The 25,038-nt window shown below is 40.7% G+C and overlaps 1 protein-coding gene across 2 annotated transcripts; it reads right to left on the reverse strand.

The window, feature by feature from the left end:
• Positions 1 to 4,566: 4,566 nt before the first annotated feature.
• LOC113017639 (basement membrane-specific heparan sulfate proteoglycan core protein-like) lies at positions 4,567 to 25,038 on the reverse strand. Of its 2 annotated transcripts, XM_026160781.1 has the most exons (16): positions 24,983 to 25,038; positions 23,639 to 23,911; positions 23,263 to 23,529; positions 22,612 to 22,884; positions 20,382 to 20,648; positions 17,873 to 18,145; positions 17,497 to 17,763; positions 16,453 to 16,725; positions 15,125 to 15,391; positions 14,364 to 14,642; positions 12,259 to 12,378; positions 5,641 to 5,703; positions 5,474 to 5,533; positions 5,082 to 5,144; positions 4,805 to 4,867; positions 4,567 to 4,693 (listed from the first exon to the last, which is right to left on the reverse strand). In XM_026160781.1, exons 1-16 carry the CDS (start codon positions 25,026 to 25,028, stop codon positions 4,686 to 4,688), a joined length of 2,862 nt encoding a protein of 953 aa, XP_026016566.1. In that variant the 5' UTR covers positions 25,029 to 25,038; the 3' UTR covers positions 4,567 to 4,685. The 2 variants fall into 2 exon arrangements, with proteins under 2 accessions (XP_026016566.1, XP_026016565.1); XM_026160780.1 differs by lacking the exons at positions 4,567 to 4,693; positions 4,805 to 4,867; positions 5,082 to 5,144; ... (1 more) ...; positions 5,641 to 5,703; positions 12,259 to 12,378 and adding an exon at positions 13,964 to 14,253.

The raw sequence follows: 25,038 nt of genomic DNA on the forward strand, positions 1-25,038 counted from the left end.
TCTCTCGCTCTCTCTCTCCTACCAGAGGGGGTGCACATTACAGGCTCCCGCCCCAGGTCCACGCACCTGCCATTTCCACACCTGCTGCCTATCTTCGTAATCCCGAGTCCTACTTAAATAGGCAGCACTGTGCTACTCGTCGCTGGATCGTTGAGCTATCAGCGTCAGTTGCTCAGTAGGCTGAAAATCTGAATCAGTGAGTTGTTTCTGTCAGTTCATCTCTTACTGAAGATTTTTTGTGCAGCTCTTTCCCAGACCTTTCCCTTCCCTGGTCTGCGCCTGAGTCTGCATCGTGACAACAACGTTTAAATCCCTGGAATAGGAGACAGCTTTTTAGCCTGGTTGACACATGTGACATGTTGTAATGTTACCAGATACATCTTTCTTCAGTCAAGGCCAGAGGAAATAGTTCTGAATATAACTGTAAGCCTTATGAACACCCAAATGCTCTGATTGTGGGATGTCTTCAAAACTTTGTGATGAAATCTACTTGGCACAACCACGGTAAGCTGTATCAGAAAGAAAATAAAGCAAAACAAAAATAAATAAATAAATATTGTTTTTTTTAAGTAGAAGTAAGTCAGGTACAGCCCTATTCTCTGGTCCACCTTGCTCGACTTTAAGTGCCTCCCTTGTGTAATGACACATGGTGGGTTGACTTCAAGGATACATGAAGCTGATGCATCATTGCCCCAGAGCTAAACGGGTAACAGCTGACAGCAAAAATCAGCACCAGACCAGTTTTTGCTTTTTGCCACATGTCCATAATGTGAGAATCATCTCACCTTCTGCATCAGCTGAACCTGTCCGATGTTTTGTTATTAGACTAATGTGCTAATCACAGTTTGACCATAATGAACACCAACGTTGAACCTCAGGAGCGCATGTCACCAGGACACCCTAGATCGAAGGATGATCACTTTTGTAATCATATAATCAGATCTGCAGCCCCATGTTCTGGACTCTCAGATGAAGCAAGAAGCTGAGATGATCGCCACCTGGTTGTCAGTTGGATCAGGATTCTGAAGGAGGCTGGGGATCTGACTGCATCGTGTTCTTCTTCTCTATTACTGAGGCAGCTGCACAGAGCTGCTGCTGCAAGGTTGTTGGTGCCTGTCGTGGTGGTATTCCAGATGGTAGACTTGAGAGGTAAAGACAGCCATCAAGTTGAAGACGTCAAACTCTCAGGCTTTATTAGCTTGTGGCACCTTGGAGGAGGCTAACAGGTACAGGCAGGCCAAGCATACTGCAACCCTGGCTGCAGCTGAAACTAAAACTCAGTTGTGGTAGGAGAGTAAAAAGTTTATAGTACACCTGGAGCACTGATGTCAACCAAGGATATTGTAAGCAGTAGAAGGAATACTTCAAAGATCTGATTGAAAAGCCTTCCATAGAGGATTCAGAGTCTGGGGATGAGTGGGCTCCATTAATAGGAGTGATGGTGGTGATGTAGTGAACTTATTAACAGTTATTAACATTCACAGGGTAGACGTGATACTTTGAGATGAACCTAAAAATACCAAAAACCTGGAGCAAAAGTTTTGAAACGCCTGTTTTGTGGTGACAGTTGAAGGCAGCTGTATGAAGGCAGTGTGAGAAATTTATTTTCATGGTTTCACAGCACGTCATTTTTTTCCCTTTAGTTTAGTATGTGTCATCACTGCAGTGACACCATTTTTAATCTGCTGTCACACACTGTCATCCATACTTAAATGTACCAGAGATAATCATTACTGTTATTCGGGTACAGGGAGCAAATATAAACATGTGTCATGCACACAGAGAACAAAGTGAAATTCCCACTGTGACCTTTGTGTGAATTCCCTGTTAATTCTCTGCTATGAGCTGATAACATAAAACAGCATATCTGTAACACAGAAGACTTCAGGCTGAAACCACAGGCTGCATTTCCTCTTTTCTAGGTGGTCACAAACCACGAGGCCTTTCAGTGGATAAAAAAAAGCCTCTGAGAGGATAGAAAGTAACCACCAACAGTCATTTACACACATGTAGGTGTAAAAAGAGATACAGAAGACTAGAGCAGCTTAAAGGGGTGGCAGTAAAGGCATACAGAGCAGTAGTTAATAAAATTCTATTTATTTACAGTTAATTCCTGTATTTTAAAGCCAACTAAAAGATGAACTCTTCCTAAATAAAACAATAAAAACAAGCCATGCAATGAAAAATAAAATCACACAGAGCAAACTAGCAATGAAAGAGAATACTATGCATGAAGTGACAACAGCCGTAAAATAAATCAGAATAATATGGTAAAGATATACTCTGTCGTCTATCAGTTGTATATCACCTGTTACTGGGTCTGGCTCCTCCTCCAGGTCTGACACTGGTTCCAAAGAAACAGCTCCACGGCCTCCTGCCGCGACTTCCTTTATGTCCTCTTTGCTCTAAGTTTAAGTTCACCTCATTGCGTTCAGAGGATGAGGTTAGGAAGTAACAAAACTACTTTTCAAAATAAAAGCATACAAACAAAATACATATGTTGCAAAAGTGTACTAACTAACACAGAGTGTGATACTAAAATCATTTCCACCAAGTGACAAAAGCACTGAAGGCTGCTCAGAAGAAATAATTCATCCTCTTTCACTTTTAAGGCTCATCACACTTTGTTTTTTATAGACACAGAAAACTGTGTGTATTGTATTTATTTATTGCAACATGACATGGCAAATAATAGACTCTGAAGTCAAAGTCTTCAACTTTTATCTTCTAATATTTAACATCCAGCCAAGCAGATGAAGTCATAATAAAATGACTCCCTCTGTTGGCAACCAACTCCAAACACAACCCAGTGATTATATTTTGTACTAAAGTACTACACAAAACGTCCTTAAACGATGACTTAATGTATTTTTGATAATGAATACTTGCAATAAATAACTTAAAATATTGTAGTAACACATCAGGTAGCAAACAAACTGAACACAGAAGCACTAAATGAGCAAATCACAAATCAACAATCAGGAAAACAGCTGCCTATGAAATTCCCACGGTGCTCTTTGAATTCCTTGTTTCCTCTGCTGTGTGAAGTTTGCTGAAAACATCAAACCTGCTGAACAGAAGATTTGTGGCTCAACCCACAGGCACAGCCAGAAATCATGAGATGTTTCAGTTTCCTCTGATAAAAAGACAAACAGCAGAATAAACAGTTTGTTACACACGTGTAAGGACGACAGACCGCTCAGAAGAACAAAGAGGTTGTTCTCTATCGTCATGTTTCCAGTTTTAAAATGCACCCATCAAAAAATTATTCACAATTCTTGTTTTATGACTTCAGACTAAGGCTGCCACAAATGCTTATTTTGATAGTTGACTAATCAGATCATGCATCCATTGGATCATAAAACGTGCAGCTTATTGCACCAGCATGCATCTGCTCTTATATAACTATCATTAGCTTACAGCATTAAATGTTTAAGATATGTGCTAACTAAAAATAAAGACAAGATGATAGTTTATTAAACTTTAATGAAATTTGCAGATTGTCTGAGTAAAGTTTAATAATAAACTCAGCCGTCTGCTCCTTGCTATCTAAAATATAACAGGACACTGGAGTAAATTCTACCATCTCACACTTTTTAATCAGTTTTGTGTGATGTTTATTCAGCTGTGTAAAAACTATAACTTTAATCTCAGCCAAACCGATTTACTCAGGGACAAATAAAACACAGAGAAAAGCCAAAAAAATATATATTTTTAAGTCATCTAAGTGACTTATATCATGTTTAACCTGAGTAGCCAAAGACCACGGGGATCTGAAAACGATGTGCCGGGGAGTTCAGTGCTCTCGCCGGCTCTTGTGAGCCTTGAAACCCCGGCTAGCTATCGAGCTGGTGGGTAACAAAAAGGAGCACTTTTGCCAATATGTGATGTCTTGATAAACAGAGCAGATATTTGAAGTGCACACAGCTACATTCTTGCCTGAAAATATCTTAAAAGTTTATTTTGTAACCCAGAAAGAGTAATAAGAGTAATATTACTAACTAAGTAGCTGCCGCCATTCTTGGAAACTGGAATTGGCTGGGCCGCGCTATGAATTTTGGGATAGGTTGGGCCACGAAGGATACACCCGACCCATCCTTCAAATCTGTTTTAAATGTTAAAAATATAGTTCAGTTTTAGAAGCTTTTATTCAAGTTGAGCAATTCAGATTCAATCTAACTATAAATGCATGAAAATGAATAAAAATGTTTAAGATAAAGCAAAAACCCCCAAAACAAAAAAGAAAAGAAATCAAGAAATACATTCATTACATTTAAATTCACACAGTACTGATCAGATCATTTTTTTTAATAATATAGATTTTTAAACAAATACAGTAAAAGTATGTGTTGCTGCCCATAACAGTACTTTTTAATGTAACACTGCTGACTTAAATTCGTGCTATCAGCTACTAAAGATCACATATTTCACACTTTGTTCTCACTGATGTTGAAACAGGAAACATTCAGTTAAGTTTTATATACAGAAAGCTTTAAGAATATAAAAACAGCTGTCTATATAGAACACAGTATGCTTTATGCTATAAGAGAGTACTAACTCTATATGATATTATGATGTAATATTGTAACTGTACATAAAGCTGAGCATGTCTGATATTTGGGCAGCAGAGGAGCAAGAGTGGCTTCATAAAAAGCTTCTTCTTGGCTTTGCTGCTACAGCTCTCCTCACTGACCTGTAAGACAAGCACAAAGAGACAAAGTGATTTCCAACATGTAAAGATATTATGAGCTGAAGACATTTAATAATGTGAAGAATAAATCAGCCTGCATGGCAGCAGAATTACTGAGAGAGCTTCCTGATGTGACTTCAGAATAAACTGCTGCATCAGCTGCAGGACTTGATGTTCCTGTGAATGAAGAGAAGATCATTGAAAACAATAATGTCATTAACCAGGAGGAAACTGGATGTCTCCACTAATGCAAAGATAAAAGAGTAGATTTTAAATAGCTGACAAAGTGTGAATACATAAATATAAACTATAAAATAAACAGATTTACATTTTAAGAGCAGATAAACATGATGAACAATATTCAGTGGAGATGATGGCAGACTTTGCTCACCTTTGTTTTTCTTGGCTTTTTCTTTTTTGGGCTGTTTGACCTCAGCATACATCAGACTGTCCTCTAAAAGAGACGTCAGAGCTCAGGACACATTTGTTCAGCACAGATATGATACAAACATGTTGAATACATATGGACTTTAAACTTTTTACAACTACAGTGAAAGAAATCTAAGTAAAAATCATTTGTTGCCTGTGACACTTCAGCTTTGCATGTGTGTGTTTTGTGATTGAGGTCTGGGTCAGAATCTGTGGATGCTGTGATTCAGTAAAGCTGAAACACTGATTAGTAAGTGAATAACTAAACTCCATGTTGACCTATAATTACCTGCAATATAATGATGTGATGACATGTTCAAGTACAAACACTGAATGAGACTGTTGTGACTGTACCTGCAGCTCCCGTCTTCACCTCAGAGTAAACAGCACTCTGCTCTGGTTTATGCTGCTTCCCTGTGAAGATGATCGAATCCACAAAAGAAAAACATTTAATATATTTTTAAACTTTTCAAAAACTTTCCAGGCTTTTCTTCTACATTCTATATGTTTTGTGTACTCACACTTATTTCCAAAGTTTTCCAGTTCAATATTAGAGTAAATGACATCTGGGGGTTTATCTGCACCTGAAATGTTCATATTTTAGTTACACAATTGTAAACCAATGACATGGTGCCAGTTTCCTTAAATTAAAAGACTGTTTCATCTCTAGCTGCTCTGTGCTTTTCACATGATGTACTGCACCAGTGTTTCAGTGCCTCACACATGAAAAACAACATGACAGATTTTTCAAAGATAAATGAAAAAACAGAAAAACCTTTTACAGAGTTTCATTAGTTGTGTTTAAATCAACAACAGGACTATCAGATATTTTCAGAGCATGAACCCATCATGGTGTTACTGTTTGTGTTGTTCTGATATGAAACAATAACATTTGTGGATTCTTTCAGTCGAGTTAAAGATACAATCAGTTTATAAAATCCTGTTTGTTTCTGATCTTTTGTGCATGTAGTCAGTCAGTTATTTAGATGTTTGTGCAACTAGATTTTAATAAAAACTGAGCACAAACTGAATCTAAGACATGTGAAAGTTAATGGAGATCTGGAAAGACCAGCTGTGGGGAAGACAAGCGTCCTAGGGTCAGCTGCAGGGACAGTAGGGAGACCTCCACCCATTGCTCCACCACCACAAGATGTTCCATGATTAATGGAGCAAAACATCAATGAAGGGTGGCTCCTAGCTGATGACCCTTCAGCTACCATGATGTAACTGTTGGAGGTACACAGTGTTGGGGAGTAATGGAATACATGTACCGCCGTTACGTATTTAAAATACAAAATATGAGTAACTGTATTCCATTACAGTTACCGTTTAAAAAGGTGGTATTTAGAATACAGTTACTTTGTTGAAATAAATGGATTACACTGCGGTACTTTCCTGTTTCATTTTGTCGCGGGTCAGGACTGATTGGGTTTTGTTTGACAGCTACGTTCTGTTGTTCCAGGCGGCAGCGTTACGGTTGCCATGGTTACAGGGCGACGCTCTCTCTCTCTCTCTCTGCGACTGTGTGTTTCCTGGGCGATCCCACAACTTAGACATTCACATTACTCACACCCTCATTACACATACATATAGGATCTTGGGGGTGGGCACAATACACGGAGTCCAAGTTACCATCAGGGTGTACACCTCACCCCAAGAATCATTGCCCACCTCTCAATTTTAAATACACGTAGACAGGGCTGGACTGGGACAAAAAATCGGCCCGGGCATTTTGACTAGAGACCGGCCCACCAAAAATGTGACGTCATTCAGAAACCGCAAAGGATTCTGGGAACTTGTGGCAAACAGGTACTAGCGCATGCAGGCTTTCAATTGAACTCAGTTACACAGCTATAAAAAGAAACACAAAAAATGGCAAGAAGCTGTTGTATTATTAACTGAAATAGCCGGTGTTGTGCCAAAAAGTGATTTCCGGTATTTGCCAAAAATTGATTGCTCGTATTTAAATTGCTATGAGTAACTTGTTGGGCTATAATATGTGAAACATATGTCAAATGCATCCCTCATGGATGACATAAAGTCATCTCTCCATCTCTCTCTGCTGCTCTTCTGTCTCCTGTCACGGACTTCTCCACTTTTGATGATAAATCAGCCTGATGCAACATGTAAGGATTGGCACAATTTGTTAAGATTGTGAGGAATTTGAGAAACTAACCTTAAGCATAAAATACAATTTACTATCAGTAACTTCATAGCACCCGCCCAGCAGTATATAAACGCCGTCATGCTAGCTAGTACGCAGTACCAGTTATTCTAAGCGACTGTAAAAAGTCAGCACAACGAAAACAAACTCCAACTAAACTTGGTTTATATCTGACACAGATAGACAGCAGGTCATAACCTCTTACCTAAAGTTCAGTTCACTTGCCACTATGACCGGCGGCCACCTCGGTCTCTCTTCCTCCTGCCTCCCCTTTCCCTTATCCACCTGCTGGCCTCCGCCACTTGCTGATGTTGCTAAATCTGTGGAAGCTCTGTCATAGCCACCGCCAAACAATTCAGTTATTTTTACACATTTGGCAGCGTCTGCCTGAAGGGCTTGTTTCTTTTTGCCCCTAATTTTTTCTGCACCTCCTTTCCTTTTTTGTTCTCCATTTTCTTTAGTTCGTCTATAAGATTGCTAAACAAGGGGGCGGGTGCATCCGACCTCCTCGGCTGTAATTGGTCCAGCCCAGAGTCGATCATGACCAATTGGCCAATCCAACACCTTTCATTATTTATACCCTTCCAAAAAAAAAATCGATCGGCCCATAAAAACAAAAAATCGCCAGCGGCCCACCGGGCAAATGCCCGGTATGCCCGATGGCCAGTCCAGCTATGCACGTAGACATTGAGGGCTAGCAGGAGGAACTATGCGCTTACCTGCTGCTCCTTGGCAGGTAGCTCCATGCCCTCCTGGGTTTTAATTGCACCTTAGAACACACATGCATCAACACTACTATGAGCGGGTGGAGGGAGGTTTGGAGTCTTCTCTCACCCCCATTCTCTGCGGCCTGCTGGAGCGGGGGGGCTAGGAGGAGTTGGCCGTCCGGCTGGGGTCTGGGGTGTGGGGCCTCCCTGCTGCTGCGGAGTCGGGGCGGTCTGCCTCTCCCCACCGCAGGGAAAAGGGTAACACCACCTGGGTCTGGGTGCGGTTCCCCCCTCCAGGGGCAAGGGTACCTAGACCCGGTTTGTAGAGTACGCTTGGGGAGTGTGATCGTGTATACAGCGTCTCTTTATGTCTGTCTCCACGTCGGTTGAGTGTGAAGTGCATATGAGAGCATGAGGGTGGGAATGGATGTGTGTGCCTGTATGTTTGTGTCTATATGTCAGGTTGGGTATCAGACGCCACCTCTCTGGGGACATCTCGGGCCCTCCAAGGTTTGGAGGCCTATCTCCACCCACCACCACTTCCCCTACCGGTGGCGGACTCCCTCAGGTGTCGGTGCGTTGGTTGTTCTTTGTATCTGGGGGTGGGCGTCCGGGTACACACCGGCTCACTCCTTAGCGGCCGCTTATTGGGGCTCGCTCGGGCCATTTCTGAGGTGGGGTGCCCCCGGCCTCTTGGCCTGGGGCTCGGTCACTCAGGCACAGCTGGCTGCCGGCGGAGCTCATGGGCGCGTCACTGCAACTCCCCCTGGCTTCTGCTCCACGGCTGCTGAATGAGCCCTCATCTGGGACTCTCCTTAGCTCTTACTGGGACAGTGGCGCAGCTGCCCCTCTGTGGGTCTTCCTTGGTCTCTTGTGTTCTGGGGGCCTCTGGATGTCTGGAGTTTTGATCTCCTCCATACCTGCTTGATACCATAAAGGACAGGGCTGTGGCTCCCCACACTCCCTAGCAGATCATTACATGGAGAAACCTTTGGAATGCAAGCATGCTGATCCACACAGGTATGCACACAGGTGTACACATGGGTATTCACAGACGCGGACTACAGCTTTCTTGGCTGCTGCCTCAAAGCACACTGTGCGCTGTCTATCTTGCGTGTTGCACAATATCGTTTATTATTTAGTAACTATTGATATCAATGGCTGGCTAGTTTATTGTGATGGTGCTGTTTTTTTTTCTATTATTATGTTGCTCTTTGTTGTTTGCTGTCTCCTCTGTTTTTTTTCTCCATACAGGTGACCCAGGAGTTTTTTTTTTTTTTTTTTTTTTTGTTTGTTTGTTTTTTTCTCTCTTCCCCCCCTTCTCACCGTCTCTTCTCCCCTTTGGTTTTCTTTCTTTCTCTCCCCCTCTTTCTTTCATTCTTTCCCCCTGTCCTATCCCCCAGTCATGTCTGTCCCGTTTGCAACTAAAAATAAAATAAATTCATAATTATAATAAAGGTCAATCAAATGGACCAATATGGCAAGGCCATGATGATCCACTTGGTAAAATAAATCCGCTTGGCATCTTTCTTGGCCTCAAGATAACAATTCTGATGGCTATAGATCCAAACGGGACAAAAAAAGAAAAGAAAAAAAAAAAAGAGAGAGAGAGCGCCTTTTCGTTGTTGTTGTTGTTGTGCTAAGCTAACAGGCAGAATGCTACAAGCATAGCTCTAAAGAATGTAGCATCATGGGCAGTGTAGTCCGTGTTGCAGGGAGAATGGACTGCCATACACGTTATGTGTCTGTGAGCGCGAGGAGGGAGAAAAAGGGGAGTAGAAAGGTATGAGTTGTCATCGAGGAAAAACGGGAGCTGGAAGCATGTAAATATAATAATAACCACTTCAGCCAAGAAGAGTGCCTGACGAGCCCAGTTGTAAGTAAGCTATTAAGACTCGACTGTACACCGTGTTCGTGTTTTCCTCCGAAAACAATAAGTTCCGTTGGAGCAGCCTTTCAACGCCTCTCTCTGTCTCTCGCCAGAAAAGTTGACCCAGACAACAAAGTAAAGCTATTTTTTGGCTACGAGCCGACAGGGACCCCGCCGTATTAGTCAGAGGTCCCTTTACTACAGTTCGGAGTCGCGCACCTTCAGTAATAGTAATAAATCACACAGCAATAGTACATTCACGTTGTTGTAAAAAGCATGATAATATATTAAGTAATCCAAAGTATTCAGAATACGTTACTGTCATTGAGTAACTGTCACGGTCCGGGGCAGCGGCCGTGTGGAGAGTGGAAGGAGGACTCAAAGCGCAGCACTCATTCAGGTGTGAGGGTGATTTATTGATAATAACAAACATAAAGAGGAGATGGCAAAACAGAACTACGGATGAACTAAACTGGGTGAAACTACACAAAGGAGTGGCAAACCTGAACACGAAGGGAGAACAGCAGGGAGAGCACGCAGAGGATTTCACAGGGTAGATGCAGAGTACGCAGGGTAACACAGAGGATGAACACAGGTAGGAACACAGACGACGCGACCAGGAGCAGAGGAAATCACACGCTATAAATATACAAAGAGACACTGGGAAATCACACACAGATGGGGGAAACAGCTGGACCTGATTAACCTGACGAGACAGCGGAACACTAACACCAGGGACCAACAGAGGGAGCACAACCCCAGAACCCAGTGTCTAAAATCCCAAACACAAACCATCCCAAAACAGCCATGAATAATAATGAAAGTAATAACAATAAGTACATAAACATAAAGTCACTGAGTCATGGTCGCAGGACCATGACAGTAACGTAACGGAATACGTTACAGAATACATTTTGGGGCATGTATTCTGTATTCTGTAACGGAATACATTTTAAAAGTAACCTTCCCAACACTGGAGGTGCAACAGGTAACAATGTGTAGCAGGTAACTTCCTGCCTGTGCTTCCTTCAAGGTCCCTGAATGGTTGACCCGGGGTTTGATGTTTTGGTTTCTCTGGTTTTCTATTTTTGATCATTCTTAGTTTCATAGTTCTGTATTTTGTATTGTTGACATTCTCGTTTTCTCGTATGATGTTATGTTTACATTACAGTTATCTGTCTATTTGGTTAATGAGAGGTTGTTTATCCCCTTGTGTTCTCACTCTGTTCTTTCTCTCTGGTCTCCATGTTTTGTTTACTGTCTGCGTCAAGCTCGTGTGTCTTACTCCAGGTCTCAGTGTCACTCATTTCCTGTTTTATTTTGTACTCTGTTCTCGTCTGTATCGTGGGTCTAGTTTTACATCCTCCATAGTCATTCTGTTAACCTCTTTTCCATTAGTAACTACTCAGGTCAGGTCACCATGGTTTTCAGGGTTTTCCATCAGGTCATAGTTCCTGTTACCAGGTACTTTTTCAGTATTTACTCAGCCGGAGTTCCAGGCGACCCGAGGCGATCCCAAAATGTGACGTCAACAGCCTGCATCCCACTGATTGACTGCTCAGTGGCGTCACTCAATGACTTATGAGAGTATTACATTGATGAAAATCAAAACAGCCATTTTTGAAACCCAGCAATGAGGAAAACAGCTACAAAAGCAACACTGTGGTCCCAGAGTGTGACGAAAATTCACAGACTGAGCAGCAGGTATATCATCGCCTCAACGTCCACCTTCATTGTAGTGTGTTTGACGCATCCTAATTACGTCACAGGATGCTCAGCCACGTTGCTATTAGGACGACCACACACATTAGGTGGTACTTGACTGTAATAGAAAACCAGTCAATACGATTCGAATAGTTGTGAGTTGATCCAAGTAGGTACTAATGCAGGGGTGGCAATTCCAGGCCCCGAGGGCCGGTGTCCTGCAGGTTTTAGATCTCACCTTGGGTCAACACACCTGAATCACATTATTAGTTTGTTACCTCTGGAGAACTTCAGGACATGTTGAGGACCTAATTTTTAAATCAGCTGTGTTGGTTCAAGGACACATCTAAAACCTGCAGGGACACCGGTCCTCGAAGCCTGGAGTTGTCCACCAATGTACTAATGGAAAAGGGGCATTAGTTATCACTGTGTTCCCACCTGTTTCCCATCATCTCATTATATTGTGTTTTATAGACTGTCTCAATCTTCCTTTACTGTCACATCCTTCATCAAAGTTTGTTTTAATAAGATTTGTAGAAATTTGTTTTCCTAGTTTTTTTTATTTGGATAATTTTCTAAGTTCTGTGATAAAGTTGTGTTTTAGTTTACTAACCGTGACAGATACTCAATGAAATGTCAATATCAATACTAATACTAATAATAACAATAATAATAACAGAAAACAGGCTCTTACACTTGGACTGTCTGCAGCGATACAACAAGAGCAGGAGAATAATAATGAGAGAGACTCCACAAACCAGTCCAACAATCAACCACACAGGAGACGAAGAGCTGTCAGCTCCTGACACAGTTACTGTAACAACAAATAGCAATTAATTATTAATAAATTAGAATTTTATAAAAAAAAAATACTTTTATAAAATGGAGCCGAGTGACTTTGAGACTTAAATCAGACAATATAACGTTCCTTCTCAGTCATTGGTTTATAAAAATCCATCAGATGTTTTGATCCTGCTCACCTTTAACTGACATCCAGCTCTGTGCTGACTCTCTTCCTGAGTACTGACACTTGTAGAAACCTTCATCAGACTTTGACACTGCAGAGATCTTCAGCTCCCCTCGGGGATCATTTTGAATAAGTTTGTCATTGTGATAGAAAAACACATTGGAAAGTATTTTTTGTGTTCTCAAACTGCAGCTCAGACTAACAGAAGCTCCCTCAGTCACAGGATGAACAGGACTCACCAGGATAGGACCATTACCATCATCTGTGACACAATCACACACAATTGTTTCAGTCACATCAGCTGGTGCACACTTTTAGAAAAAGCTGACAAACAATAATAAGAACAGATTGTACAAATGTTTTTCATCATGAAGATCTGATCTTGTGTATTTAAAAACTGCTATTTTTCTCCAGATAAAATGACTTCACATACAGCAAAGCTGGGACAAATGTTCATGTGACATCTAAATCATTCAAATCCAAGTAGTAAATGTATAATAACATACTCTGTACAGTGATGTTGACTGCACTGCTGAACTCTCCTGATCCAGACTCACACCAGTACACTGCAGTATCTGACTTTGATGTGTTGATGTCACATGTGGATCCAGTCATTCTCCTACAGTCAGAGTACAGTCGGCCGTCCTCAGAGAACTTCCTCACTCTCCACTCAGTGAAGTTTCCCTCACAGGTCAGTGAGACAGAGTCAGAGGTGAAGTGTTGCACTCTGTCAGGACTCACTGTGAGAGACGCTGCTGAATGAACATCTGGAAACAACATGCAGTGAAGACACAAAGCTCACAGATGTTAGGATCAACATATCACAGTGGAAATATATGTTTGACTTTTGTTTGGTTCACAAGAGTCCTGATAGTTATGCAGCCAGATTTACAGACTTTCAAATCATCAGCATGAAGATTAAAAATCCTCAAACTGACCTGCAGACCAAACAAACTTTGGTCGACTGTGATCAGTGTGATACTCTGGGTCTCCTCTTCCAGCTCTGCACACATATCCTGCTGTGTGTGTCTGTCCATGAATGATGTAGGAGTCCTGTGCAGTCCCACTGCCATCAGGTAGCAGCTCATAACTGGAGGATTTCTCTGATAGATCAGGAACAGCTTTATACCAGTAGAAGCTCCATCCTGCAGACGGATGTTCAACCTCACAGTTCAGAGTTACTGAGGCTCCAGGACTCAGCCATGATGGAGACACAGTGAGGACAGGACGGGGTTCATCTGTTCAACAAAGATTTTCTCTCAATCTTTCGTCTCTTAACTCTGAATTCAATGTCACTAAAATGTTGACTCACAAATATTTATGATGAACTTTAAGAGTGAGACTATCTAAACATGTCAAATATCTCAACATGTACTAATAAAAACATATTTTTACAAACTGTTTCTATTTCCAGGTTAAATGAACTATGACTCTACTTACTGTCAGAAACTGTCAGTGTGACTGAATCACTCCACTCTGTTGTTTCATGCTGTGAACTTTTCATTCTGCCCTTACAGCGATAGTTTCCACTGTTGGATGATGAAGCAGATCTAATCCTGTATTCATTTTGATTTGGAGCTTTTATCCTGCTGTTTGTTTCCCACTCATAATCCCACTCAGTGTCTCCTCCGTGGATCTCACATCTGACAGTGATCGTCTCTCCTCTGTATATCTCAGACCAGTTTGGATACAGAGTCACAACAGGCCAGTTTGAGGCTGTTACTGTTCAAGAAAGTACAATAAAAACACGTGAATGTCAAAAATGTTGAAGTTTTTTTTTTCTTCATCTTCCTCCTTAATCAGGAATTTATCTGACTTCATGTTAAACTGACCAGTTTTCCCAATCCTGACTGACTGGCTGTCCTCTGTGTAGTAAACTGGGTTTCCTCTTCCTCCTCTGCACCTGTAGAGTCCTTCCTGTGAGACACTGATTTGTCCATTTGAGTGGAAAACTGCATCTTGTGTGGTCAGGGCTTCAGAGGATTTCTCATCTCTGTACCAGTAGTATTTCCATCCAGATGATGATGATGGGCTCACAGAGCAGGTCAGGGTCACACTGCCCCCTACTGGAACAGCTGTGTTATCAGCTCTCAGTTTGGCCTTTGGTTTATCTGCAGTTCAGTTTAGAAAAAGAACAAAAGTCAATGACTGAATCAAACCAGTTGAAATAACTTGGTGGAAATATGGAAATAATAAATATCACATAACTTTAATGGTGAAGCTGCAACAAACTGTACAACTATCACACAAACACAACACTAATCTTTCATATTTAATTTGCTGCATTTCTAAGTTAAAAACACACATGAGGAACAATCAGTGGATTTAATGTTTCTTAGTGGATGTGGTGGAGCAGCTGAGACAGATCCAGCATTTGTTCTGCATTTCATCTTTCATGTATTAGAGCTGCACAGCAGAGAAGTTACTCTCATATGTTTTGTTCTCTTCACTGTGAATAAAAAGCTGCTGTTCAGGTTTTTGTTGTTGGAATAAAAACTAAACATTTTACTGACCAACATGAAAGACAGTTATAAAGCTGTAAGAAAGAAGAAGTGCTTTTTCTTATTTAGATACTCTGGATGAAAGATCTTACATGATACAGTCAGTGTGATGATATCACTCCACTCTGAGAAGAAATAGTCCCTTCTGCCCCGGCAGCTGTATCCTCCACTGTCAGACTCAGTAGCTCTGATGATTCTGTATTCATTGGATGTTGGAGGTGTGTTTAACTTGGCTGCTCTCCATTCATACGTCCACTGAGCTCCTTCACCTCCCTGAATCTCACATCTGACAGTGACTGTCTCACCGCTGTATATCTGAGTCCAGGATGGCTGCAGGGTCACAGTGGGCTTACTGGGAACTGTTCACAGACAAATATCCAGTTAGACACAAATAGAAACATAAAAATTCTGATGTTTAAAACATGAGAGTAACATGAGTGGAAAAAAAATCAACCTCAAACAGGCTACAGGGTTAAACCACACCTCGGGCCAGTCTGACCACAGGTAACTGTTTTCATCACGGCCACATCCCACTTAATAAAATTGCTACAATCAGCACAAAGACAGTCAAAACCAGGCCACAGGCAGGATTGTTTCATCAGGATGCACTGAGATATTCTCAAACACCTTGACCTGTAGCCGGTTTTTGATAGCATACTGTGCTACATGAAGAACTGTATAGCACAGCTGCACAGTAGCACAGAGGAAATAGCTCCACAGGGTTATACAGGTCACCCAGAGGATAGTCGGCCATCCTTTGCCCTCACTTGAAGACCTGCACAGCTCCCGCAGTCTCAGGAACACGAAGAAAACCCTTCAGGATCCATCTCACCCAGGTCATGCACTGTGTGAATGTCTACCTTCAGGCAGACATTTCAGAGCCATAAAGACAAAAACTAACAAACTAAGGAACAGCTTTGATCCCTCAGCCATCACCATGCTGAACACTGAACAATCAGATCCAACACAACTCTCATATACAGTGTTTACATTGTTACAGCACAGTCTCATGTTTACACCTGCAGGTACGGCTGGTGTTTACATCAACACTGTAACAAAGAAACATTTGTTTTGTTGTTTGTTATTAAAACAAAATCTGAAACTTTTCACTGCAAGATCTCACTTTTCTCCTCAATTTGAGGTTTTGTAGCTAAAACACATTTTTTAAAGGTCTGAATTGTTTTGTTGATGTTTTTTGGAGAGCACATTCTCTGTGAGGGTGAGTCCTTAATCTCACAATTTTGGACTTAAATCAAAAACAAAGTTGAATAAATGTTTCTATTTTCCCACATTTCCAAGTAATCTTAATGAGCAGAAAACTTATCTGAGGGTTAATAAACTCACAGCTATTAGATAAAGTTGTTAGCACACATTACATAATGACCTCTTAGTCTGGTAGAAATAAAATAATTGAACCCACGAGTTTCTGTAACTGTGACGTCACTGCTGTCCTCTGTGTAGTAAACTGGATCTCCTCTCCCTCCTCTGCAGTGGTACAGACCTCCTTGTGAGACACTAATAACTCTGTTTGCTTCATTTCCTCTCATGAGCTGAGCTTTAGAAGAGACTGAATCACGTCTGAACCAGTCAAACTTCCAGCCAGCAGAGCCCTCCACAGAGCAGCTCAGTGTCACACTGCCCCCTGCTGGCATGACTGAACTTTGTGCTGTCAGTGTGGCTCTGGGTTTACTTGCTGTTGAAGAAACAAAATAAGTAAAACATTAAATCATTACCAAGAATACTCTTGTCACAGTACTGATCAAACTTTAAACATTCACTGATTAATTTATCTACAAACAGAAACAAAGTCGTTTTTGTTGGAGCTCTTTAAAGCACCTGCAAGGATAGCATGCTAATGCTAAGCTAGCCAATAACCAAGAGTGATGAACTTCATCCTAACAAACTGATGAGCAGTCAGGCTGCAGCTCCATTTCTACCTGTTCATGTTTCTACTGTAGAATCACCATGACAACCGATGTAAGGTCTCTTTGTGCTGATTTTGTGTAAGAACTTTTTTGCTTTACTTTTTTCTAGTAATGATCCCAACAAAGAGGGGAAATACCTCCAACATGCACAAACATTTGACCTCACAGCCTCTAATCTGCATGAATGTCTTTGATATTCTGCTTAGAGATGGTGGCGACTCTCAAAGTGGAGCCAATGAGAATCAATCAATTCTTATCCATTCCCATCCCTACCTGCATGTGACACATTAGACTGTCTAACAAACTAAAGATTTCACTGATTTATCATTCTCTTATCAAACTGTCATCTCTGTACATTCCTCTTTAAACTGCTGATATTTTAAGAGCCTCCATGGTGTCTCTCCTTTCTGTTTGCACAGTGAGAAAAACTGTTGTCCTGAGCTGCCTGCAGACAGCTGGATCATTGTTGGAGTTTTCCTGTTAAGACAGATGTAAACATGAAAACATGAAATGTCAGCATGAATCATGGTCCAACTCACATGAAACTGTCAGTCTGAAGGCATCACTCCATCCTGTTAAGAGATAGTCACTGCTACCCCGACATCTGTAGTCTCCACTGTGGGACACTGAAACTCTGCTGATCCTGTATTCACTGGATGTTGGAGGGCTGTTTGTGTTGGGTGCTGTCCATTCATATTTCCACACCTTTCCTTCACCTCCCTGAATCTCACATCTGAGAGTGATTGTCTCACCAGTGAATATCTGAGACCAGCTGTGCTGCAGTTTCACAGCAGCCAAAACTTTCCCTAACAAACAAATAAATACAAATATTAAACTGAAAAAATCATAAATTAATTGTTACTTCAGGTTAATCATGATGTTTCGTTTTATTTCACAACAAGATTTCACCCTCACCTTGTTTCTGAATTGTAACTGCAGCACTGTCCTCTGTGGAGAAAACTGGATCTCCTCTCCCTCCTCTGCAGTAATAGATGCCTCCTTCTGAAATACTGATCGTGTGCTCTGATGGTCCAGCTCCTATTTTCTGAGCTCCAGAAAACTGTGAATCACGTCTGAACCAGTCAAACTTCCAGCCAGCAGAGCCCTCCACAGAGCAGCTCAGTGTCACACTGCCCCCTGCTGGTATGACTGAACTTTGTGCTGTCAGTGTGGCTCTGGGTTTACTTGCTGTTGAGGTTACAGGAAAGACAAACATCAGATTGTCAGTTGCTTTAGGAAAATCTTTGTTACAATAAATAAAGATTTTAAAGAGAAAGTAAAAAATTCAAGAATCATTTTAGAAATATGCAATTTGTTGTTTTTTTTCAGTAAGTGCTTAATAGTAATGATCAAACTTTACACATTCACTCAGTCATTTAGCTTCTAGCACCAAACAGAAAACATTTACCTGCATGTGACACATTAGACGGTCTTCATGCACAACTACACTAGAGATTCCCTCTGACTTATTCTTCATCTATTCAAAGACAAATGTCACAAATACAAAGTACTTTATCCATGTTTAATCCATGCTCAGTTTGTTTGTGTCCTCTCTACTTTTCCCTTTAATAATAGTCTAAAATCACACTACACTGAATGGTGTCTGTTATTGTTCAAGCACCGTGACCATCGCTGACATGGTTCCAACATCAAGTTCATGTAGTTTTCTATGATCTTAAATGTAATTTTGAATAATGTAAACACCTTATTTACAGAGCAAAACTGAACAATCAGAGAGGCTGACAGACTCCAATGAAGCCTCCAATAAAATAAAACCACACAGGAGTCCTTTGAGTTTAATTCAGCTAAAGATGGAGTTTGTGTTCCTCGTGAGACCAAACTTGGCAAAATGTGAAAAACCTGTGGAGGGTCTTGTTTAACGCTGCCACTGCAGCTCGTCTAACATCTGATTGGTTACCATGTAGAGTAAGTCAGCACAGATCAATACTAGACAATCGACTGCAATGAACTGGTGGTACTGTGGACGTGAGGCAGCCAGGTATCCCAGAATGCATTTCAATTCACAAGCAGTAATTATAGTGGTATAGAGTATAAGTAAAGTTTTAAAATACCCTGTTTGTCTGTCCCCAAGTGTAAATGACCTCAATAATATTTGGTAAAGTGCTTTGTAAACTTATGAGTGGCTATTTTATTGTTGGAGTGAATGCTTTTATTTTGAAAGTTACAGAGCGACAAGGTGCCGTAAATCAAGTAGCGTAAACCATATGGCAGAAGCGCGAGTTTTAATGCACAGAGAGAAGGTGTGCTCTATGGTTAATGGACGGGAATGGGAAAAAGAACGGCTATTAAGGTGCAACACTGAGTGGAAAGCAGTTTCTTAGCACCTGGTTGATGAGGGAACAAGGTTTGTACCAAAGTTTGTCCTGTAGATATGTATTTTGTTGTTTTACGGAGCATATAGCTGCTGACCGCTACTAAGCATGAAGGCTAAGTTTTCACCCACTAGAGGGCGCAAACGTACCTCGTCATGTTTAGGCAGCGATGCAACGATTTCCCTGTTATATGCAATAATTTACAAGTTTTAGTGTTATTTGTTATGTAAGGTAAGGAGAATTAATTTGTGATTAATGAATAAGTCAAAAGGTTAAAGATAACACACTGTTTGATTTACTAATAGTCTTTTATTCTGTATGTTGTAGCTCTTACGGTGTGTTCACATACACGGCTGTTTAATAAAAGGATTGTGAACCTTCAGTTTGAGAGACCATCTTTTCAACCGAGGATGCTACACCAAGTGTACTTTTTTAATCAATACTCATTTTGTTCGATCCTGTTTGCAAAAGTGCTTCAATGTTAGCTTGGCTAACTGTTAGCTGTTAGCTCTCGATGCCACAAAGTACGACTCCAGTCACACAGTTTAACACCCACACTGAGTGAACACTGGACATAATTCACTGAGGTTGTATCTGTGGGGTGATGTTTATTTCATTGATTTATTTAATGCTGATTAAATCAGTTTGACTCAGATTAAAGTTTCATAACTGCACAGTGTTACTGAAGTTTAATGTCTGACTGGAGCGCTTGTTGAACTGAAACATTCACTTGCTTTTTCTTTGATGTTTATATGTGTTACATGTTAATTTTGAATTAAAACTAACATTAAAATCTTTTTATACAAGAAGAAAATAAATAATTTCGACCCTGAGAAGAAACGTCTGAACCAGCATGTTGATGCTGTTCATGGACACTGAAGACTGCAGCCTGTCCACAAATGGTTAAATGATATGTTTTGTAATATAAACACAAACTGTCTGTTATCCTGTTTGAAAGTTACTGGAATAAAAAATAAATAAATTAACATCTTATTTGTGATTTTATTTAATAGGCAGACGACTCATTTTCCCAGTTAAAGGTTAGATTAACACAATAAGTAATTTGAAATAATCTGGATGAAAGATCTTACATGATACAGTCAGTGTGATGATATCACTCCACTCTGAGAAGAAATAGTCCCTTCTGCCCCGGCAGCTGTATCCTCCACTGTCAGACTCAGTAGCTCTGATGATTCTGTATTCATTGGATGTTGGAGGTGTGTTTAACTTGGCTGCTCTCCATTCATACGTCCACTGAGCTCCTTCACCTCCCTGAATCTCACATCTGACAGTGACTGTCTCACCGCTGTATATCTGAGTCAAGGATGGCTGCAGGGTCACAGTGGGCTTACTGGGAACTGTTCACAGAAAAATATCCAGTTAGAGACAAATAGAAACATGAAGTCATTTTGAAGCCTGATTTTCTTTTTTCTGTTGTTCAGAGGAGAAAGATTTACTGCATCCTGGTGACATTTTGACTTTAAATGAAGCTGGATTTGAAAATCAGTGTTTACATTTTTACGTGTGTACACGTGTGTGGTGGCCCACTGGTGTATCTGACTCACACAGCCTGTTCTCCACACACTCCACATTTATAAAGTGATCTACAAATCCTAACATTACAGCTAACAGCTGCATTTTCCCTTTGAAGAACCACTTACAGCTACAGAGACAGGGAGTGAAGGTGGACAGTATATCCTTGTTTTTATGGCAACAAATTTACCTTGAAAGTGGTGCAACTGTGTATAATATGATTCACAAGCAGAAAGTAAGATTTACAGATGTGTGCAGTGATTTGTGTGCAACTTTTCAGGTCTCCAGTTCACACAAACTATTGTACAAATGTGTCGACACAAACCTGAGTAACTGCTGATCATTGAGGCACAAATTTTAACGTCCAGATTGTTTTTTCAGATTTCTTTCTTTAAAATTCATCGTCCATAATTCAGAGATGATAATAAATATACTTAATACAACACAAGATGTCTTAATAAGAAGACGAGCTTTTTTACCTTTTAAGAACTTTTTAACAAAAACTTTAAAGAGGAGAAAAACAGCACAGGCCTGTGCAGGCCTACTTTAAATAAAGCATCATTCTGCAGGTCTGTTTGAGTTCAGAATAAGTAAATAAAATGTAGCTGTGGTCCAATAATTGTAAAATAAGAAGAATAATCATGAAAACTCTTTGTATATAATTATGTCTTCAGTCCGTTTCAATGAGCGATCATCTTCTGTTGTTTTCATGCAGCCACGGGCAGCCCTGAGTATAAAATACATCAGCTCAGGGTCGAAAACATAAAGATATTTATTGCACAATAACAGCATATCTGGTGATAATACACAGCTCACAACACCTTAAATACATGTGGACGAATCACCTGACACGCACAGATCACGTCTCGTGCCCACGTGGGGTTTTGAGTCTAATTTAACTGCCAGCTTCACACAGATCCACAAATGTGAGCTGCTTTCAAGTCACAAATCATTGCTTGTTGATCATGTCGTGTGTGTTTGTAATACTTTCAACACAAATTTGTCTCCTTATGGAAAGCAGACTTTGTCGTGTTGACATGAGTGTCAGAACGGCAGGTTTATCTCCAGATCCACGGCTCTGACCCACGGAGACCTCTGGCTGATGCTCCGTGTTCTGAGTTTGGCTCGTAGCTGCTAACTAGCTTTCTGCTCTGGGTCAACTTATGGCAAAGTGCAGAGATGGAGAGAGGCGTGGGAAGGTCACAGCAGCACACTTTCTTCCTCTGGAGGCGGTGAACACAGTGAACAGCTGGATGATAACATGTGGCTCACAGCTGGGCCTGTCAGACTCTCTCTGGCTGCAGTAGCTGCTGCTATAAACACACTTTTCTTTTTCTCACTCTGTAAACTTCCTCCTGCAGATGTTGGGGATGTTGTGTGGGACTTTTATTTTTCATTTTTTCACCCAAAGCTTGCGGGAGCCACAGCTGAGGGGCGGAAGAGCCGCGGGTTACCGACCCTGATCTGACCTGATGTTAGCTGAGCTGTTGATGACCTCGGATGACAACATGTTCAGGATTAACCTTTATTTTTGTTTGTTTGTTTGTTTGTTTAATGGCTCTGTGGCTTAATACATGTAGTCTTTCATGTCCACTTAAAGTCAGTTTAAGGTGAAGAAGCATTTAAAGAGAGAGGCCAAAAATATTTAATACAATACAATTTAAAGACTAACAGCAGCTAATGAGCAATAAATGTGCAGGTTTTTTTTGGAGTTGATGCCACAATGTTTATTTCTACATTTGTATGAAACACATGAGAAACTTAAATAACAGAAAGTTTAAAACTCACAAGTCTCCACAACTGTGACGTCACTGCTGTCCTCTGTGTAGTAAACTGGATCTCCTCTCCCTCCTCTGCAGTGGTACAGACCTCCTTGTGAGACACTAATAACTCTGTTTGCTTCACTTCCTCTCATGAGCTGAGCTTTAGAAGAGACTGAATCACGTCTGAACCAGTCAAACTTCCAGCCAGCAGAGCCCTCCACAGAGCAGCTCAGTGTCACACTGCCCCCTGCTGGTATGACTGAACTTTGTGCTGTCAGTGTGGCTCTGGGTTTACTTGCTGTTGAAGAAACAAAACCATTGAAAAAATTAAATCATCATAAAGAATACATTTCTTACAGCACTAATCACACTTTAAACATTCACAGAGTAATTAAAAAAAATTAGTTTCCCTGCATGTGACACATTAGACTGTCTAACAAACTAAAGATTTCACTGATTTATCATTCTCTTATCAAACTGTCATCTCTGTACATTCCTCTTTACATTGCTGATATTTTAAGAGCCTCCATGGTGTCTCTCCTTTCTGTTTGCACAGTGAGAAAAACTGTTGTCCTGAGCTGCCTGCAGACAGCTGGATCATTGTTGGAGTTTTCCTGTTAAGACAGATGTAAACATGAAAACATTAAATGTCAGCATGAATCATGGTCCAACTCACATGAAACTGTCAGTCTGAAGGCATCACTCCATCCTGTTAAGAGATAGTCACTGCTACCCCGACATCTGTAGTCTCCACTGTGGGACACTGAAACTCTGCTGATCCTGTATTCACTGGATGTTGGAGGGCTGTTTGTGTTGGGTGCTGTCCATTCATATTTCCACACCTTTCCTTCACCTCCCTGAATCTCACATCTGAGAGTGATTGTCTCACCAGTGAATATCTGAGACCAGCTGTGCTGCAGTTTCACAGCAGCCCAAACTTTCCCTAACAAACAAATAAATACAAATATTAAACTGAAAAAATCATAAATTAATTGTTACTTCAGGTTAATCATGATGTTTCGTTTTATTTCACAACAAGATTTCACCCTCACCTTGTTTCTGAATTGTAACTGCAGCACTGTCCTCTGTGGAGAAAACTGGATCTCCTCTCCCTCCTCTGCAGTAATAGATGCCTCCTTCTGAAATACTGATAGTGTGCTCTGATGTTCCAGCTCCTATTTTCTGAGCTCCAGAAAACTCTGAATCACGTCTGAACCAGTCAAACTTCCAGCCAGCAGAGCCCTCCACAGAGCAGCTCAGTGTCACACTGCCCCCTGCTGGTATGACTGAACAGTGTGCTGTCAGTGTGACTCTGGGTTTACTTGCTGTTGATGTTACAGGAAAGACAAACATCAGACTGTCAGTTGCTTTAGGAAAAACTTTGTTATATAACAAATAAAGATTTCAACATAAAAACTCAATAGTAATTTAAAAAAAAATTCAATTTATTTTTATTAATTTACAATTTATATATTTTTTTAAATTCAGTAAGTGCTTAATATGTCACGACCCTGGATGAAGGGTTAAGAAGATGGATGGAGTTCAATAATAGATCTTAGGTTTCTCAGGTAGGTCGGTCCCTGATCTCAGTGTGATCATCACACTTGTTACAAACAGGCACCAACAGCACAAAAACAAAAAGTGACTTCAAAGCAAATTTGATGAGAATCAACAACTGGCAGCAGCACACATGAGGACAGCACAGGTATCTCAGCTAACTGTTAGCCAGCCAGAGAGCCAGGAGCTAACACTGGATGTATATAACATGATGAAAACTTTATCAGAGTGAATCAAGAATCAGGTGAGACTGTTTTTATGCTCTGTCACCAAACTGTACTCCTAAATGCAGAGACAGGTGAACTATACACTGTTAGCTGATCTGAGGCCAGTTGATTGTGGTCGCTCTTATTATCAGATTTTTTAATCTGTTTTTTATTTAAATGTTTGTTTTAAGGATCATGATCACACAAATATTTATGCATAAAGATACATAACCAGTGCACAGTCAGCAGCATTTATCAGTCATAATTCACACAGATGTTTTTCATACTGTATGCTATCCCCGACCCCAACCAGGGCTGTGATGTGATAACAGAACTCTTCTCTGTTGATGATCAGCCTTTTCTTTTTTCAGCATCTGTATTTTCCATCGTCAGACAGCAGCTCTGCTCATTCTGTATTTATTGATCATGTTTGATCCACAACTTCAAATAAATTATAAAAACAAAATAATTGTGTCATAATTCTGAGCTGCAGTGGTGGAAACTACACATGTGCAGGTACTGAAGAAACTGAGATCATCACATCTGTGTTTAATGTTTGTTACGATTTTCTCTGATTTTGTTACTAAACTAAAACAAAGAACAATATGACTCAATGAAATGTGTCCAACTTACATGATACAGTCAGTGTGATGATGTCACTGCAGACTGAAAGATTCATGGTGCAGCAG

The sequence above is a fragment of the Astatotilapia calliptera genome, unplaced genomic scaffold (genome assembly GCF_900246225.1).
Source record: "Astatotilapia calliptera unplaced genomic scaffold, fAstCal1.2 U_scaffold_17, whole genome shotgun sequence".
Lineage (NCBI taxonomy): Eukaryota > Metazoa > Chordata > Actinopteri > Cichliformes > Cichlidae > Astatotilapia > Astatotilapia calliptera.

Coding starts and splice junctions, on each gene's coding strand:
- LOC113017639 (XM_026160781.1), bottom strand. CDS start 25,028: ATGAATCTTTCAGTCTGCAGTGACATCATCACACTGACTGTATCAT. Junction 18,146..20,381: donor CATCACACTGACTGTATCAT/GTAAGATCTTTC, acceptor TAACCTCAACAG/CAAGTAAACCCAGAGCCACA. Junction 12,379..14,363: donor AGTCAGGATTGGGAAAACTG/GTCAGTTTAACA, acceptor TTGTTGTTACAG/TAACTGTGTCAGGAGCTGAC.